The sequence below is a fragment of the Rhododendron vialii genome, chromosome 11a (genome assembly GCF_030253575.1).
Source record: "Rhododendron vialii isolate Sample 1 chromosome 11a, ASM3025357v1".
Lineage (NCBI taxonomy): Eukaryota > Viridiplantae > Streptophyta > Magnoliopsida > Ericales > Ericaceae > Rhododendron > Rhododendron vialii.
The window spans coordinates 26,950,529-26,967,045 of NC_080567.1; the positions used below are offsets into that span (position 1 = coordinate 26,950,529).

A 16,517-nucleotide genomic window follows, 5' to 3' on the forward strand; every position below is an offset into this window, starting at 1 on the left:
AAAAGATAAATTTCTTGCGAATTCTCTAATTTTAGCGGACGAGGAGGAAAATAGTTAAAATGTATGTAAGGCTGTAAGCTGATCTGAAGATGTTGATGTTAGAAAAAAAAATGGAGTGGGGTCTTATGTACATAACCGAAGTGAAGGGGGGGAGAGTGGGTCACTGTCTTATCCTAATTGTAAGAATGAGAGAAGGCCAGAAAGTAAAGCAGGAAGAAGAGATGGGATGCAGCTTCACAGCCCTTCAAATTTTACTTCCAACGGTCTCAACAAATTTCCAAACCAGAGGAGAGCAGCTGGCACCATGGCAAGGCTGGTGCTGCAGCACAAACAACCTTCTCTCTCTCTCCTCCCCCCGTCTTCTCTCTCTGATTTCCATGGCACCCGATCAATGACCACCTCTTTTCAGGTACCCCCCATTTCTCTCTCTCTCTCTCTCTCTCTCTCTCTCTCTCTCTCTCTCTCTCTCTCTCTCTCTCTCTCACCGAGTGAGCTAACTGAAAATGCTTTCAAACTGTAAAAAGGGATTAAACTTCAAGAAAATGCTTTCAAACTGTAAAAAGGGATTAAATTTGCTAGCATCTCATAGTAGCAATGCTTGAATTCAACTTCAAGAAATCTGAGCGCAATCAGCTCCTTAATACCAACTCACCAGTGCCTCCCAAAAAGATTGTCCGGCCCGCAAAACGAGACTTGAACATGATACATTTTGGCAAAACAATTCGAACTTTTTTACTTTTTACGAATTGGTAGATATCAATTAGTTCTTTTTAAGTTGTGGGAAAATTTTAATTTTTCTTGAAATAAAAGTATATTATTTTTACGCTCCCGTTTTGTGAATTGTACAAACTTTTTGATAGCCAAGTAGAAAGAAAAGAAAAGTAAAATTAGCATAAAAGAAGAAGATTAGAGAACTTGTCATGGATCATGTTCTAAGGTCGATGACGGACAGAGATGCATAATGTTGACTATCAAGAGCACAGGGAGTTTTATCTATGATGTGTGCATTTGATCATAACTCAATGAAGCTTTGGTTCAAGTCCAAATCGTTTCTGAGAAGGTAGCCATAGGGGCTGGAATTGCTGTTACCCATTTCATTTGAAAACATAGTAAGTAGTTGGTTTATTGATTCATCTGTCGGCTTGTTTTGGAATCCTAAAGCGACTTTCGGATTGTTTTTTAGCCCGTGAGGCTGTCTTTGGATCCTTGATTGTGGTGGGATGTCTGAAGGAAAAGAAAAATAATTAGTACTTCAGCTTAATTCTTTTGATGTACCATGAAGTCGAATCTCTTACCGTTTCCTTTCCCTCCACAAATTCAAGATCCATAAACAGACTAAATGGAAAAAGAAGTGTTATCAGCTGGTGAAACCGTGCCTTATTCATTCAAGAACTAGTAACATGTTACTCCGTATGAGTTTGTTACGCAAGATTAATATTGCTCGCTGTTTGCTTTCGTAGTCTTTTTAACTAATGTCTTTGGAGCAGTTTATGTATTTCATATGATCCCTATCTCTTGCAGTATAAAAGAAAGGTATGGCAACCGAAAGGGGGATTGCGTGTTACAGCTTTGAGTACCAAGAAAATCCTGATAATGGGAGGGACACGGTTTATCGGTGTGTTTTTGTCACGACTTCTTCTAAAAGAGGGCCATCAGGTTTGAGCCATTGGTTTATATTACTCTCACCTGCACTGAATATTTTCCTGACTTGTTTCAACTTTCTTAACCAACAATTTCATCTTAAGACATGCCGTTCAAATTGGGATAATCAAGTATATAAAGAACGACATTTGAGGATGTCTTACAGTTGATAAACAAGGTCTATGAAATGATGCAGGTGACTCTTTTCACGAGAGGAAAAGCACCCATCACCCAACAATTGTCTGGTGAATCAGACATAGAGTATGCCGATTTTTCTTCCAAGGTTGTTAATTATGGCACATCTCTATAAAGTTTATCTGCCTTGTTGGAATTCAGTCTGGTGTCTTCTTGCTCGGTTTCATACATTCCTTTAGTAAGCAGTTGAATGGTGTATTACAAGTGTAGATCTTGCATTTAAAAGGAGATAGGAAGGACTATGACTTTGTGAAAGCTAGTCTCTCAGCAGAAGGCTTCGATGTCGTGTATGATATCAATGGTATGACTACCGTAACTTTCTACTTGTGCAATTCTCACAATTCATACCCCGCTCTGCTGCAACCAAAAGAACTGTTGTTTCATTTTATCTGAAGATGTACTATTTTATGGGTTTTAATGAAGAATGTTGGCAAATCTTCAGGAAGAGAGGCCGAGGAGGTGGAACCAATATTGGATGCCTTACCGAAGCTTGAACAGTAAGCTACAAACGGTCTAATTTCAGACACATCGTTCATTTCATGAAATATGAAGTTGTGTGCAATGACTTAATGATAAGGACGGGTGGCGCTTTGGTTTCTGAAATCAAGCATTTTAGTTTTGGTCTTCTCTTTGACTATGGCCCCAATTACAAATCTGAACACTACTTAAACATTCCAAGAGGAGGAGATAAGAGTACGCGAGAATGACATCAAATAAACAAAGTTGCACTATTTTGAAATTGTCTGTAGTTATAGCACTTTCTCAATATTGGTTGCCATTTTCCACTTGTGAAGCACCAAATATTCGAGAAGTTAAATTGGTCAAGATATTAGGGATAAGATAAAGAAGCACCAATTTGTATAGTTTGGGATCTCTGCAGAGCAGCATAGGCAATGCCGTGATTTTCTTTTTTTCCCACTAGAAATCGTAACATTCTTCTGAATCTCAGGTACATATACTGCTCTTCCGCTGGTGTTTATCTCAAATCTGATCTTTTACCACATTTTGAGGTCAGCTTTGTAATCATACCTTTGTTTTATGCACCTTACTCTTCAAAGGATTCAAATTTTATCTCCGTGTCAAAATGGTGAGCACAGAAGAGATATATGCAAAAGATGTTGCAGTGTGGAGAACTTGTTCCTTCCCTTATCTTAGTAAACATCCTTTTTACTTCTTTCTCTTTGACTGTTGCCTGTGGTAGACGGATGCAGTTGATCCAAAGAGCAGGCATAAGGGAAAGCTTGAGACCGAGAGCTTACTAGAATCAAGGGATGTCAATTATACTTCAATAAGACCGGTCTACATCTATGGGCCGTTGAACTACAATCCTGTTGAAGAGTGGTTCTTCCACCGGCTGAAAGCAGGTCGGCCGATCCCAATTCCCAACTCAGGAATACAAATTTCCCAGCTTGGTCATGTAAAGGTTAGGGATTTTGCACTTCACTATCCTAATATCGTCTATAGATTAATCCTGGGAGCAATCAGTTCAATTTTTTTCCCAAATTTGGCCGGTATTTTGTTTTTAATCAACAACCATGCCCGGAATAAAATTGGAAATTCTCAGTAACAAAGTGATTCATTCTACTTCTAGCAATTTCTCTGGTGGCAAAAGTTTCTTGGAAAAAAACTGGTACTTCGGCATTCCAGTCAGTGAAATGATAATTTTGCACTGTGTTAACCTGTCCCCCAAATTCCAGTTTGTTCAGTTTGTGCACTTCTATTTTGCTTCAGAACTGGCCAAATGCTCCCTCGCTAGAAGCACATAACATACTGAAAATTTTGCAGTTGTTGGATAGCATAGTATAAATTGACGGTTGGGCTCATTTTCTATAAGCAACAACAACAACAACATAACATTGGGGGTATAGGCGGGGGATGATTGGAGACAGACCTAACATTTGGCAATATATGCACAAAGTGGTTGTTCTCAGAATACCACTAAAACAGTGGCCCCCCTAAACCTCCAAGAACCTAGGAGCTACAAGGATGTTTTGTTGAAAAACCATGCCCTTAAATCAAAGCCAAATGGCATCAGAGAGGACAGGCCTAGAGACCCAAATCAATTTATGTGCACATTACCATGCTTCTTTCATTGATAGTCCAAATCAATTTATGTGCACATTACCATGCTTCCTTTATTGATAGTCCAAATCAATTTATGTGCTCATTTTCTATAAGCACAAGCTTTTAAGACAATTGGTGGTCCAAACGTTTATTACAGGCGAAACATAATTCTGACTTAATCAAGTTGAAAAATTCCAGGATTTAGCGACGGCTTTTATCAAAGTTCTTGGTAATGAAAAGGCCAGCAAGCAAGTATTCAACATCTCTGGAGACAAATACGTGACGTTTGATGGATTAGCAAAGGCGTGCGCGAAGGTAACTTTGTCAATATCTCTTTTGCAGTAGTTGTCACTGAAGCTACTTGTAGATAAAGCCATCGTCAATATTTTCCCCACAGGCTGCTGGATTCCCTGAACCGGAGATCATTCACTATAACCCAAAGGAGTTTGATTTTGGCAAAAAGAAGGCATTTCCCTTCCGAGACCAGGTAGATCAATTGCGTAGCTCACAATTCCATTTTTAACTTCATGAATCATTGAGAAATTTCATTTACAAGATACTTTTCTCTCGATAAAAGGCAACTAGGAATTTGGCAGGCTTCCTTCAGTTCTCTTCGTTAGAAAATTCATTTAGTGCATACAAGCATCCATAGAAACAACTCATCAGTACTCTACCATTGATAAAATGATCTGCAGAAAACATTGAAAAAACATTTCACTGTATCACAGCAGAGCTAAATCGATCATGTTACTTCATAGCGACACAATAGGAACAAATCTAGTACACGGTAATATTGTTTCGAGATGACTTTCATCTTCTTGTTAGTTTCATTGAAAATGCTTGACTCTTCGATATACGTTGTTCAATAATATTGATGAGTAACGTGCATGGATGTGGACAGGAGTTGGTTTGCCATGTATTAGAATGTGTTTATATCTAACACTATTCGTCCTTTTCAAATATGCAGCATTTCTTCGCGTCGGTTGACAAGGCGAAGAGCGTGCTTGGGTGGAAACCAGAGTTCGACCTGGTGGGAGGTCTCGCGGACTCCTACAACCTCGACTTTGGCAGGGGAACATTCAGGAAAGAGGCTGATTTCTTCACGGACGACATGATTCTTGGAAAGAGCCTTGTTCTCACCTAGTTTATTTATTTCTCCGAATTTTTCCTCTCTTTTCCTTCAAGCTTCATTCTGGAATGGGAATTTTTCTGGTGGACAAAAGAACACAACTATGCTTCATAGAATTTCCCATCTGGTTTAGCAGAGAACTCATGGGCCAAGCTTTTGCTTTCTTTCATTGGTTTATTGTAGGGGTGGCAAACGGGCGGGTTTGGGCCAAATTGGGTAAGTTGTTAGTGGGTTAGGTCTTTAATGGGTCATTGACCCATTTAGACCCATTAACTATGAGTTTAATTACCCATACCCAACCCGACCCATTTATTTAAAAGCAAACCCAACCCGCCCATTAATCCAATTACATATATACTAAAATTTATGATCGAAAAATTGGAAAAGTAAAAAAAAAAATGATCGAAACTCATAAAAATTTTCAAAAAAACGAGAATAAGTACTTTTTGTCTTATTGATTTATTTTTGTCTTTATTCAAAAAATTATAAGTTTCAATCGAATTTTTTTACTTTTCCAATTCCTCTCGTCGAAACAAATCAATAAGTCACAAAAGTTTGACACAAAACAAAAAAAATGCAAAAAAAAATTGAATACGGACAAAAAAATAAGTCACTTAATTTTTTAATCCAAACCCTATGCGGGACTGTCATGAGAGAAATTTATTCACGGCGGAGTGCAATTTCACCGGTCCATTTGCTCAATCAATGGATGAAATGTGTTTTCAATTTTGACTGGTCAAAATAATAATTGTTACCGGTCACAATTGGTTTTTAATCCGAACCGTTCAAAATAATTTTGGACGTGTGTGATTTAGCACAGAACAATTGAATAAACGAGAGAGAGAGAGAGAGAGAGAGAGAGAGAGAGAGAGAGAGAGAGAGAAGGCCATACTCCTCAGCGTCCCAATTGCAAAAGAGACGGGAACCTAGTGTGATTGGTAAAGAGGCAGGAATTTGGAGGGTTACTTACATTACCTATTGGGTCATTTAAGTTGGCCCAATTGATACCCAATTAAGACCCAACTAATAATGGGTTAGCTGGATTTGGACCCATTCTTACCCAATTAATAAATGGGTTGGATTTGGTCTATTTTTTAGTTGATGGATATGAATTTGTTAATGGATCTGAATTCAATTTGTCACCCCTAGTTTATTGGTAAAATCTGGTTTTTATCAGGGAAACTACTATCCTCTAGGGTTTGTTGCAGATCAAAAAGCTAATGTGAATGACATTACGAAACCAGGAGAATCGAAATCGAATTTTTTTTTTCTTTTTCTAATATGCAAAGCGAAAACGGCCTCCCCAGATGAGACAAAGGCTTTGCTTCTTAAATGAAGCTGAGGGCCCGTTCCAGAACCGGAATAAGAACTTATTTTTTGTCTAATAATAAGGTGTGTTCCACAAAAGGGTAAATAAATACTTATTTTTTAAAAATGTAATTTCAAGCTCAAAAATTATGTGCTTACGCAAATAATTTTTCTATCACTATGGATCTTGTTTGATAGATCTCATTGAGATTTTTAATACGGTGTAAAAATAATTGAAAAATTATTTTTCATTTATATTATTTTTGAGTTTGAAAATGTAAAAATAAGTACTTATAAAATAAGAAGGTTTTTGAAACGGACTCTGAAGCTCCGTTCTGTCTCCGTTTGCATGTTCCTTTCACAACTTAATTAGGCCTCGACTGCTCTACACACCCGTCCGACTAAGAGCTCTGTGAAGACAAATTCAAACACAAATATCGTCTGTCTCTAACTGGGGGACTTTTGCTACTTTTCCTTAATTTAAAAACGAAGAACAACGAAGAAAGAGAAGTTGAGAGGATATTGTGGAATATTCCCGGAGTGCAAAGGAAAAGTCATATGATCTTCATTAGTCAAAAAAGCACAACATTATCCTTTAATTCCCCCCACCTTATCCAACGATATCTGGATTCTGATCCCAAATTAGTGCCCGTAATGACTCAATTACCGACCCCAACTGAATAAACCGGTCAACAAACAAAGTGCACAAAATCTGATTAGAAAAACCAACCAAAGGGCTCAAAAAGTCAAGAACCCGTTGGTTCGGAGAAGCCACAAGGTTCGCCACCTGGCGGATCACCGTCCCCTGAACCACAGGCCGACAAGTGGCCTTCCTGCGGCCATTGACGCGTTAATCCAGGGGCACGTGGGTCCCACGGCTTTACGTTTTTTGTTTGTCGGTTTGTGGTATTTTTTGTGGACCCCGCTTTGCGATTCTTTTTGCTAACCCCTGAGATAGCGATGTATTTACTACAGCATTGTACTACTGTAAAAGGAACTGGCGCCTGTAGAAACGCCACGTGGATAGTGAGATGGTCCACGTGGTTTGAACGACGAGAACTTTCGTGTGAAGTAAGGTACTAACCACACGTTATGGGAATTGGTTGGGGGAATGGGGGTCTTGGTCGGTGACGGTTAGGGGCGGGAACCTGCTCACTCACCCTTATCTGCATACAACTGTTAATAAACCCAGCAGTTCGCCAACTCATCTCGGTTAGGCTCTTTTAGTAGACAAGTCAAGTTTGAACTCGAGCTTTGGCTAGTTTAGTAAATCAGCTGAGTGGAGTTCGACAAAATCTTGGTTTGTTATTAGAGGCCTGGTTCGGCTGGATTAAAGAGACTTATTTAATACTCAGTAAATTACTAAGCTTGACTCATTAAGGCTCGAGTTCAAACTCAAATTTTTTATTTGTTTAGTAAACGAGCCGAGTTCGAACTCGACAAAGCTCTGCTGGACTTATTTACAACCCTCCATGGCCCATGCACAGTTAACCAGTCAAGCACTAGTACTAAAAGTCTCTTCTCTTCCTGTTGGAAATGGCTTCTGTACCGTTTGTTGGAGAACTGGATGCACGGATGCACCCATGCAGTCCGGCTAGTTCGGAGCTCATTTCCTGTCTCCAAGTCGTTCATCCGGTAGAGCTCGTTGAGTGCAACCAGTCACGTTAAAATCCAACGCATCGAAAACCAAATGATAGCCGATCGGACCAAACTCGTATTTAAAAAAAAATAGGCTCGTAATCTAGTGCGCCCAATTTATTTCGTTTCTATATAATTGTGCTCCGATAAAACATCATTGGGTCCTTAATTTTGACGAGGACTATCTTACTCAATCAGCTTTACAATGTGAACAAATTCGATCGTTGAAATGAACGCAAAAATGAGGCGGCACTAGCCGGGTTGCTCAGGGTGCAGTTTTCTCTCCCGGATGCAGAGAAACCGTTTGCTTCTCTCTCTCCTTTTTTTGGATCAAAAGCACTAGTAAAGTCTAACTACCGAAAACACCCCCTAAATAGAATCTTGAGGATATGAGGATCATGAAAAAATTGAAGTTGATCTAACAACTTTAATCTTCTGATCATAAAGGCTTAGGGAAAAAGAAGAAGAAGAAGAAAATTAAACCAATTTTAGTAAAATAAACAGCCGCTCAATGTTTCACAGTCAGTCTCGGCAATCAATTATCCGGATTTTAAAAAGCTTTTTCGGTAAAGAGTTAAGTTTTTTAAAATCCGGACGCTTTTTGGATAGTGAAATTGAGAGCGGTAAGGGAAGCGGCAAATATAGAGCAATGGGCGTAGACTTTCTGCAAAATAAAAGTGTATAATCAACTGATTTCTGATGTTCGATAGAAATATAACCTGGACATCCTATTTCAAAGAGTCCCACAGAAGCTGACTCCTTCATCAAAAGTTTTTTCCCTTTGATTCAAAACCCAAAAATAACATTTTCCTTTGTTTTTTTTTTTTTTTTTTGGAACGAGCAAGAAATTCCATTACACAACTGTACACTATGTTGTAGAATATGATTTAGAATTTATGTATACATGTGTATAGATTTTGCCTACACACATCCCATATATTCGTGTATAGCGTCTTGCTCATTTGATGCATGGGGATGAAAAAAACATTAGTGAGAACTTTTTTTTGCTGTTGTCATGTACATAAGTGGATCGATGATTATAGCTTTTGAAATTTATTTGCTTTTCTAGCAAAATAAGTAAGAAATTTCACAACAATAAAAAAAAACAAAAAAATGAAGAAAAGAAATAGATTTCATGGAGTGTTTGTTATGTTATTTATTGAACTTAGTTTTCTTTTCAAGCAAAATATAGTATATATTTTATATTTTGTAAAAAGTGTAGAATAAGGTTCGGCTAAATTTCTTATTTTTTAAGTACTTATTTCCACTTTATGAGACAGTTCATCCTCTCATAATATATCATATTTAATTTAAAAAATAAATACTTATTTTTCTCAGTGGAACGAGACCCTGATTAAAAAGATGAAAAAATTAAAAAAAATTCATGTAAGAGAGAGAGTTAAGGAAAGATAATATATAATATAGACCTATGGCTAAGAGCATTCACAATGTAATAATCAAAATCAAAAAGTTAGCAGTGTCAAAACTTGCCACATTAGATTTTTATTATCCATTTAGAGATTGTTAAAGTTAGTAATGTCAAGTTTCACGTTGGTTATTTTTTGCCCATAATCAAAATGAGTTGGCGAAAATTCAAATCTAAGGATTTTTTTTTTCAATCTAATGGTCTACATTGAATGACATTCAAGTAAAATAAGTGAAAGTAGAGAGCATTTGTTAAAATTCATAAAGTGATCAATATTGTTAAATGCACAATTACTTATCAAAGTAAAAAGTGAGTTTCACCTACCAATAAGCATGGGTTCACCTCCAGTCCAGTAGCCTCCCTCCATGTACTGTCCAGTTCACGTTTTGTGAGCCCATTTCGGGCCCACGTCGATAATCGGAACCGTTCATCATGTAGATCTCATCGAGACAAGCCACCACACCACAAATCAAGTCCATCAGATGTGTATTGATACTGATTATCGACGTGGGCCCGAAATGAAAAATGGGCCCACTAAATGCGAACTGGACAGTACATTAGAGGAAGGTTACTGGTCTGGAGGTGAACCCATAGAGCATTTGCTATATAAAAAGTGAGTTTCACTTTTTCATGATGGTTGTACGTGATTGAGAAGATGTTGGGGTCCAATAAATTTAGTTATTGACAAAAAGTTACTAGTTTTAATTATCCATGACCAAAATTTGATGAGTTGTTAAGTTTGGTTATTCCCATGTAATTCTTTTTTGAGCAAATATCGTTAATCTTAACAGTTTTTTGATTTTTGTTATTCCACTGTGGATGTTTTAATAGTAACAAATACAATATAGAAATATAGAGATAGATTGTACCCAAACACTCTCTCTTGCCGACAATATATTATAAATTATTGGACCAGTTTTAAGAAAAGAGCAAGATAATACGGTACTTTTAGTCAAGAGGAAGCTACAAAATTAACCGATTAAAAAATAATTAATTCTAACCGTTGTAGATATTCTAACATATACTCACATGTGTATGACAAGTTGGCCCCATGCAAAGTCACAAGAATGCATGAGAAATTTTGCAGCGTCGGTAGGGTACCAGTTACCACACATGCGTACTCCGAATTTTAGAAAGAAAAAGAGAGGAGAGAGGGGGGGGGGGGAGGGGGCGAAAAAAGAAATAAATTTGAGCAGTCTAAAATACATTTGAAAGGTTCAAATTCCAGATAAGTACCGCCACGTGGTATCAACTCGGCATCCAAAAATGTTTTCATAAAAAATTAATTTTTTCGCTCCACTTTTAACATGTCATGAACAAAATGAAGCGTCATCGGTAATAAATAAAGCGCAAAAATGAAACTCCTAAGAATACTATACTATAGTTGCGTAACAAATTCAAAAGTAGTACTACTAGTAAAATAGTCGTATCACCTATGCGTGGACCCTGTGACGTATATAGCCACTCAATTTTCTTCGTTACTTTGGAGTGGTAAAAAATTACCTCAAATTATGATTCAAAAGTCAATAGTACCCTCTTACAGTCCTAGCAACGTGTTAACAACGACCTCCTTTTTCTGTGTGTTTTACTAATTAAAATAAATAAAAATAAAATATTTATTTTGTGAACTAAAATTGATATATTGTAAGAGAATGATCTGTCTCGTAAAATAAAGAATATGTACTTAAAAAATAAGAATCTTAACAGAACGGATCTTAAATTTATTTGTGGGGCAGAGGGAATGTTGTATCCGCCTCATTAGAAACCCAAATACATTGGGATAACGAGTCAACCACTTTATTTTCTCGTTTGGTTATGAGTCCACGCTATTGAGCTCGGTATTTGTGTGTATCTTTTTCCATATTCATCCGAAGTCGTTCAATTTGAAGTCTTACTTACTACACATATTTACGAAATTCAATTCAGTCGAATATAACTCAAAACCTGAACAAAATTGTACACTGTGTTTTATAGAATGAACAATTTATGTTCATAGCGTTTTATTTATCATCTACTTTAATAACCAGATTTCAATTTGTTTGTGCAGTTATTACCGTCCAATCAAAATTATCTGTGTCAATTTCTTCATGGTGTCTACGACTTGATTTGAATCATCATTTTCAATTAAAAATACAAAATCCACTTTAAGGGTAATCTATAAAAAAGAATAAGTATGAGATGAAAGTATTGACGGACGTTTTGCTTTGCTTTGACTTTAGATACGCCACTACAATGGTGAAATTAGTTCTCTAAAAATTAATCGAGGGTCCCCAAAAATTGATTCCAAATATCTTTAAAATATTTTTAAAATAAATAGATAAAGATCTTTACTCCACCATTTTCATGCACCGACCCATTCCCCATTTTTTGAGAGTTTTCTATTCGGAGGGAAACGCCACACCCCCTCTACACACTGACACACGTAAACTCCCAATTTATACGGGACCACAAAACCCCCTGAAAACGACGCCGTCGCTTCTCACCAATCCTAAAAAAAAACAAAGGAAAAAACAAAGGCTCCTCCTAAACCACGTCGATTAACCATCCTTGCCGAGAAATCATGCTCGGTGAGATGGTTTGCTTATGTTCCCCTTTATCGAGACCAAGATTCAAGTCCCACGAGGAGCGAGATTTAGGATTTTCAAGTTTATGAATACAGAAAGTCTACAGTTCCCGATCGGAATCCCGATCTCTCCGACCACCGGATGGCCGATCCGATCCGTCCAATAATTCTAAAAAAAAAAAACCGAGTGGGCCCTTAGCGGGAATAAATGGCATCCAATGTGTGTAAGTGGCCGATCCAAGCACTCCTTTTTCGGCCGATCCAAACACTCGGTTTTTGGCCGATCCAAACACAAAAATGGAGTGCTTGGATCCGTCACTTACACACGTTGGATGCCGTTTATTTTCGCGTAGACCCACTCGGTTTTTTTTTATAGAATTATTGGATAGATCGGATTGGCCGTCCGGTGGCCGGAGCGTGCCCGACAGGGCATCGGGATTTCGATCAGGATTTCCCGATCGGTAACTGTAGACTTACTCTTATGAATAACCTTCTCGTTAACTAACTTTTCACTAACTTCCGCTAACTATAAAATGTGGCAAAAAAAAAAAAACCCACATAAATCTCAAGACACAGCACACACCTCCTAGATTCATCCACCCGACGACGTCGTTTAATCCCCCGCCAGCGCCTATATAACCACCCCCACCCCTCATCTTCAAAACCCACCAAAATCAACTCACTCTCTGAATTCTCCTCCCTTTCATTCCAAACCACTCTCAAACCCTCTCTCTCTCTCTCTCTCTCTCTCGCTCTCTCAAATCACTCTTTTTTCGGAACAAGAAGAATGGCGCTTAACCTGATGATGAACGGGGGCACCGAGCTGGCCAAGGCGGCTAGCCTGACAAGCCGGGCCTACGTGACTTTCCTGGCGGGGAACGGGGACTACGTGAAGGGCGTGGTGGGGCTGGCCAAGGGCCTCAGGAAGGTCGGGACGGCCTATCCGCTCGTCGTGGCCGTCCTGCCCGATGTGCCGGAGGAGCACCGCCGCATGCTGGTGGCGCAGGGGTGCGTGGTCCGGGAGATAGAGCCCGTGTATCCGCCCGAGAACCAGACCCAGTTCGCCATGGCGTACTATGTGATCAATTACTCCAAGCTCAGGATCTGGGAGGTAATTTTAATTAACCCTTTCTTGTGTGAATTTTTTTATTTTATTTTTGCGTACTTGCAAATTGTGTTTGAATTATGAATTTGTGGAGGGGAGAAGTTGAAACGATGGAAAGTTGAGTAATTAGAGGGTGGGGGAGCTTAATTTGTTTCTTGATTTTCTTGATTTAAAATCATGAAACGATGGAAAGTTGAGTAATAAATACCGGTACTACTTCATAGCTTGTGGGACCCAGGATTTGGAATATACAAACAAAAATGATGCTGTAAGTACGAAACACAAAAGTATATATTCTCCAGATATTTCTTTTTGGAAGCAAGAAAGTGAAAATTACAGGGCCTGTGTTCCTTCCCTTGAATGGATTTCCATGACCTCAGCCAAAAAAAAAAAGATTTCTAATTCCATGAAGATTTCAGCATGTGTTTAAAGATGTTAATAAGACCGTGTTTGGCTGTGGTTAATCAATTGCAGTTCGTGGAGTACCACAAGATGATCTACTTGGACGGAGACATCCAGGTGTTCGAGAACATCGACCACCTCTTCGACATGCCGGACGGCTACTTCTACGCCGTGAAGGACTGCTTCTGCGAGAAGACCTGGTCCCACACCCCTCAGTACAAGATCGGCTACTGCCAGCAGTGCCCCGGCAGGGTCCAGTGGCCTTCGGAGATGGGACCCAAGCCCCCGCTGTACTTCAACGCCGGCATGTTCGTGTACGAGCCCAGCCTCTCCATCTATGACGACCTCTTGAGGACCCTCAAGATTACCCCTCCTACCCCTTTTGCTGAGCAGGTATCAAAGCCTATTCTCGTCATTTGCTACGTACGTATATTGTGTGTGCAAACTCGGGGACCCTATAGTGTAGGAGTACTGCTTCCATTTGGATTTTGCTCAACGGTTTATTCAAATCAAGAAAGACTCGGATTTTGACTCGAATCTCGTAAAGTTGTTTCCCCTTTCCAAACTTTGCCAGGCAATTTATTGAGTTTTTGGTCATTTCTTGCATACATTCGAGTTTGCTCATTGAAGTGCTTCATATCAAATGAAGCTTTTAACACTTAAATTTTTTTTACTTAAATAAACCTATAGGTATGGGCTGGAAATACTCCAAGTTAGATGTGAACTTTCCAGTTTTGTCCTCAACTTTTAAGGGCTTTCTCTCAATTTTAACAGTTTATGGGGGAACTGTAATTGTCCCCGCTAGGCTGCTAACATGTCCATATATTTGTTTTAGCACACTTTTCTTCTGGGCTTAATCAGTAGTTACGTTTGCAGGATTTTTTGAACATGTTCTTTAGGGATGTCTACAAGCCCATCCCTCCAATTTACAACCTCGTCTTGGCCATGCTCTGGCGTCACCCGGAGAACGTCGAGCTTGAAAAATTGAAAGTCGTTCACTACTGCGCTGCGGTGAGTTGAACACTAATAGCAACGCATCCTGTTTCCCATCAAAGTTTACCTGAATGTTTGCTATCCGAGATTCTGTAGGGGTGATTCGGTCATTTGGGTTTTTTTTCAGGGATCAAAACCTTGGAGGTACACCGGAAAGGAAGAGAACATGGATAGGGAAGACATCAAGGTGCTGGTGAAGAAGTGGCGGGACATATACGACGACGAGTCGTTGGATTTCAAGAGGACCGGTAGCTTGCCGCTACCACCTATCGAAGAAACTGGCAAATTCACGGCGGCTGGCATTAATCATTTCTTTTCCGCCCCGTCCGCTGCCTAAGTTGACATGAAGTTGGGTTTTCTAGTCATTTAGAAAGTTTTTATTAAACCTAAGTTTGGTTGTCGATAGGCTGCTTTTCTTCTGTAGCTAAAAACTGGTGGGCCTTTGATTTTGAAGTTGGCCATAGACTCTGCCCAGTTCAATTGGAGAGATCATAGATTGCTTCTGGGGTTTGTTTGATTTGTATTTTGTTGGGTGTGGAAATTGGAGAATGGTAAAATACTTGCATATTTGTAGTAAAAGTTTACTAATGTCGTATCCTCGTTTGACCACTGTTTATGTTCATTGAATCAAGTTTATCTGTCGGATGCTTATCTTATCTTATCATAAAATTTGTGATCTATTTGGATTTTGTGCAACACTTTGCATAAATAAGGAAGTCTTACCATATGTTCCAAACAAATTTCTCACAATCAAACCACCACTCATGGCTATGTGTAATGGCTTATTTTCCAAAATCAAGAAAACAACAAATGGTGGAATCAAATCGAAGGAAATAAAACGTTTTACCTTTTTTGCACTCCATTCCTTTCTTACTTTTGACATTCGCCTTTATCCACAAATTCCTTCCCCCCTCATGTGAACTACTACAAATTTGTTGCTTTGCTAATGATAGCATCTCAATCAATTGGCTTGCTTAAAAAAAAAAAAAAAATGCATCTCAATTGGGAAACATCCTCCAATGCCATTGGTGTTGCCTCTCCTCCACCCATTTTTTTCCCTTCACAAAACAATCCAAACAAATTCACATTTCTCCACAAATTCCTTGTCATCTCATTCGAACTACTTTGTTATTTTGCTCAAAGATAGCATCTCAATTGAAAAAAAAATTCCTCCAATGCCTTTTGCGTTGCCTCTCCTCCACTTTTTTTTTTTCCCCTTCACAAAACAATCCCAAAAAAAAATTCGGGTTATTTCCAAGGATACTCCTTCAACTATCATATTTTGTCAACATGACCACCTCACGATTAAAACTCATTAGTCTCACCCCCTCATCTATCAAAACTCATCAACTACACTCCCTCTCCTTATTTCGGTTAAAAATTTAGACGAAAAGACTAAGTTACTCTTTTATTTGGTCTGTGAAAGAAATAGGGTTTGGGACTTCGAAAAAAATAGATGCCTTTGTCACCTTTCCTCTTCCCTCTTCCCACTCTCTCTCCTTTGTCTCTTTCTTCACCCGACATGGATGAAACCCAAAAAATTGAAACCCTACAACCCATGACTGAGGATGTCAAACCCATCCTATTCTAAATCCTAAATCAATCGCTCCAACCCGTACAACTTGAACTCATTTGAAAATATGGGTTTTTGAAATTCAAATTCAGGGTTTGGGTTGTGTTGGAAAGAAGAATAGGATGGGGTTGGGAGATAGAATTAGGGAATGGCTGGTTTGGAGGGGTTTGTTGGGTTTTCATTTTTCTGGCTGGGGAAATGGGGAGATGGAGATGGAGTTGGGAGATGGATTTGAGAAATGGAGATGAGAGAGAACAGTAGAGAGAGGGAGAGGGCAATAGAGATGGATGAGAGAGAGAGAGAGAGAGAGAGAGAGAGAGCGCAATATAGGTTTGAGTGAGAGCATTTTAGGCTCAAAATTTGTTTTTCCATCGAACTTAGGCTAAAAAGTTAACATTTTTTAACAGAATTGGATGAAAAAGGTGTAGTTGATTTTGATAGATGAGGGGGTGAGGTTGATGAGTTTTACATGTGAGGGGG

General features: G+C 38.8%; 2 protein-coding genes and 1 non-coding gene across 3 annotated transcripts; 2 read left to right on the forward strand and 1 right to left on the reverse strand.

Annotated features, from left to right (window-relative positions):
* Positions 1 to 200: 200 nt before the first annotated feature.
* LOC131307507 (chloroplast stem-loop binding protein of 41 kDa b, chloroplastic) lies at positions 201 to 5,169 on the forward strand. The gene is made up of 10 exons (XM_058334042.1): positions 201 to 409; positions 1,522 to 1,656; positions 1,838 to 1,924; positions 2,047 to 2,137; positions 2,279 to 2,333; positions 2,786 to 2,846; positions 3,038 to 3,259; positions 4,099 to 4,215; positions 4,298 to 4,387; positions 4,868 to 5,169. The coding sequence occupies exons 1-10, from the start codon at positions 227 to 229 to the stop codon at positions 5,042 to 5,044; spliced, it is 1,218 nt and encodes a 405-aa protein (XP_058190025.1). The 5' UTR covers positions 201 to 226; the 3' UTR covers positions 5,045 to 5,169.
* Positions 3,824 to 3,931, reverse strand: LOC131309035 (small nucleolar RNA snoR100). The gene has a single exon (XR_009194708.1). It is a non-coding gene; the product is annotated as a small nucleolar RNA snoR100 (small nucleolar RNA).
* Positions 5,170 to 12,622: 7,453 nt separating the features above from the next.
* Positions 12,623 to 15,073, forward strand: LOC131307508 (galactinol synthase 2-like). Its single transcript, XM_058334043.1, has 4 exons — positions 12,623 to 13,075; positions 13,544 to 13,864; positions 14,348 to 14,482; positions 14,592 to 15,073. Exons 1-4 carry the CDS (start codon positions 12,752 to 12,754, stop codon positions 14,799 to 14,801), a joined length of 990 nt encoding a protein of 329 aa, XP_058190026.1. The 5' UTR covers positions 12,623 to 12,751; the 3' UTR covers positions 14,802 to 15,073.
* The last annotated feature ends 1,444 nt before the right edge of the window (positions 15,074 to 16,517 follow it).

Excerpts from the sequence above, each read along its gene's own strand:
- LOC131307507 (XM_058334042.1), top strand. The coding sequence starts at position 227 with ATGCAGCTTCACAGCCCTTCAAATTTTACTTCCAACGGTCTCAACAAA. Across the intron at positions 1,657-1,837 it reads TTCTAAAAGAGGGCCATCAG|GTGACTCTTTTCACGAGAGG; the intron begins GTTTGAGCCATT and ends GAAATGATGCAG. Across the intron at positions 4,388-4,867 it reads CATTTCCCTTCCGAGACCAG|CATTTCTTCGCGTCGGTTGA; the intron begins GTAGATCAATTG and ends TCAAATATGCAG.
- LOC131307508 (XM_058334043.1), top strand. The coding sequence starts at position 12,752 with ATGGCGCTTAACCTGATGATGAACGGGGGCACCGAGCTGGCCAAGGCG. Across the intron at positions 13,076-13,543 it reads CCAAGCTCAGGATCTGGGAG|TTCGTGGAGTACCACAAGAT; the intron begins GTAATTTTAATT and ends AATCAATTGCAG. Across the intron at positions 14,483-14,591 it reads TCGTTCACTACTGCGCTGCG|GGATCAAAACCTTGGAGGTA; the intron begins GTGAGTTGAACA and ends GTTTTTTTTCAG.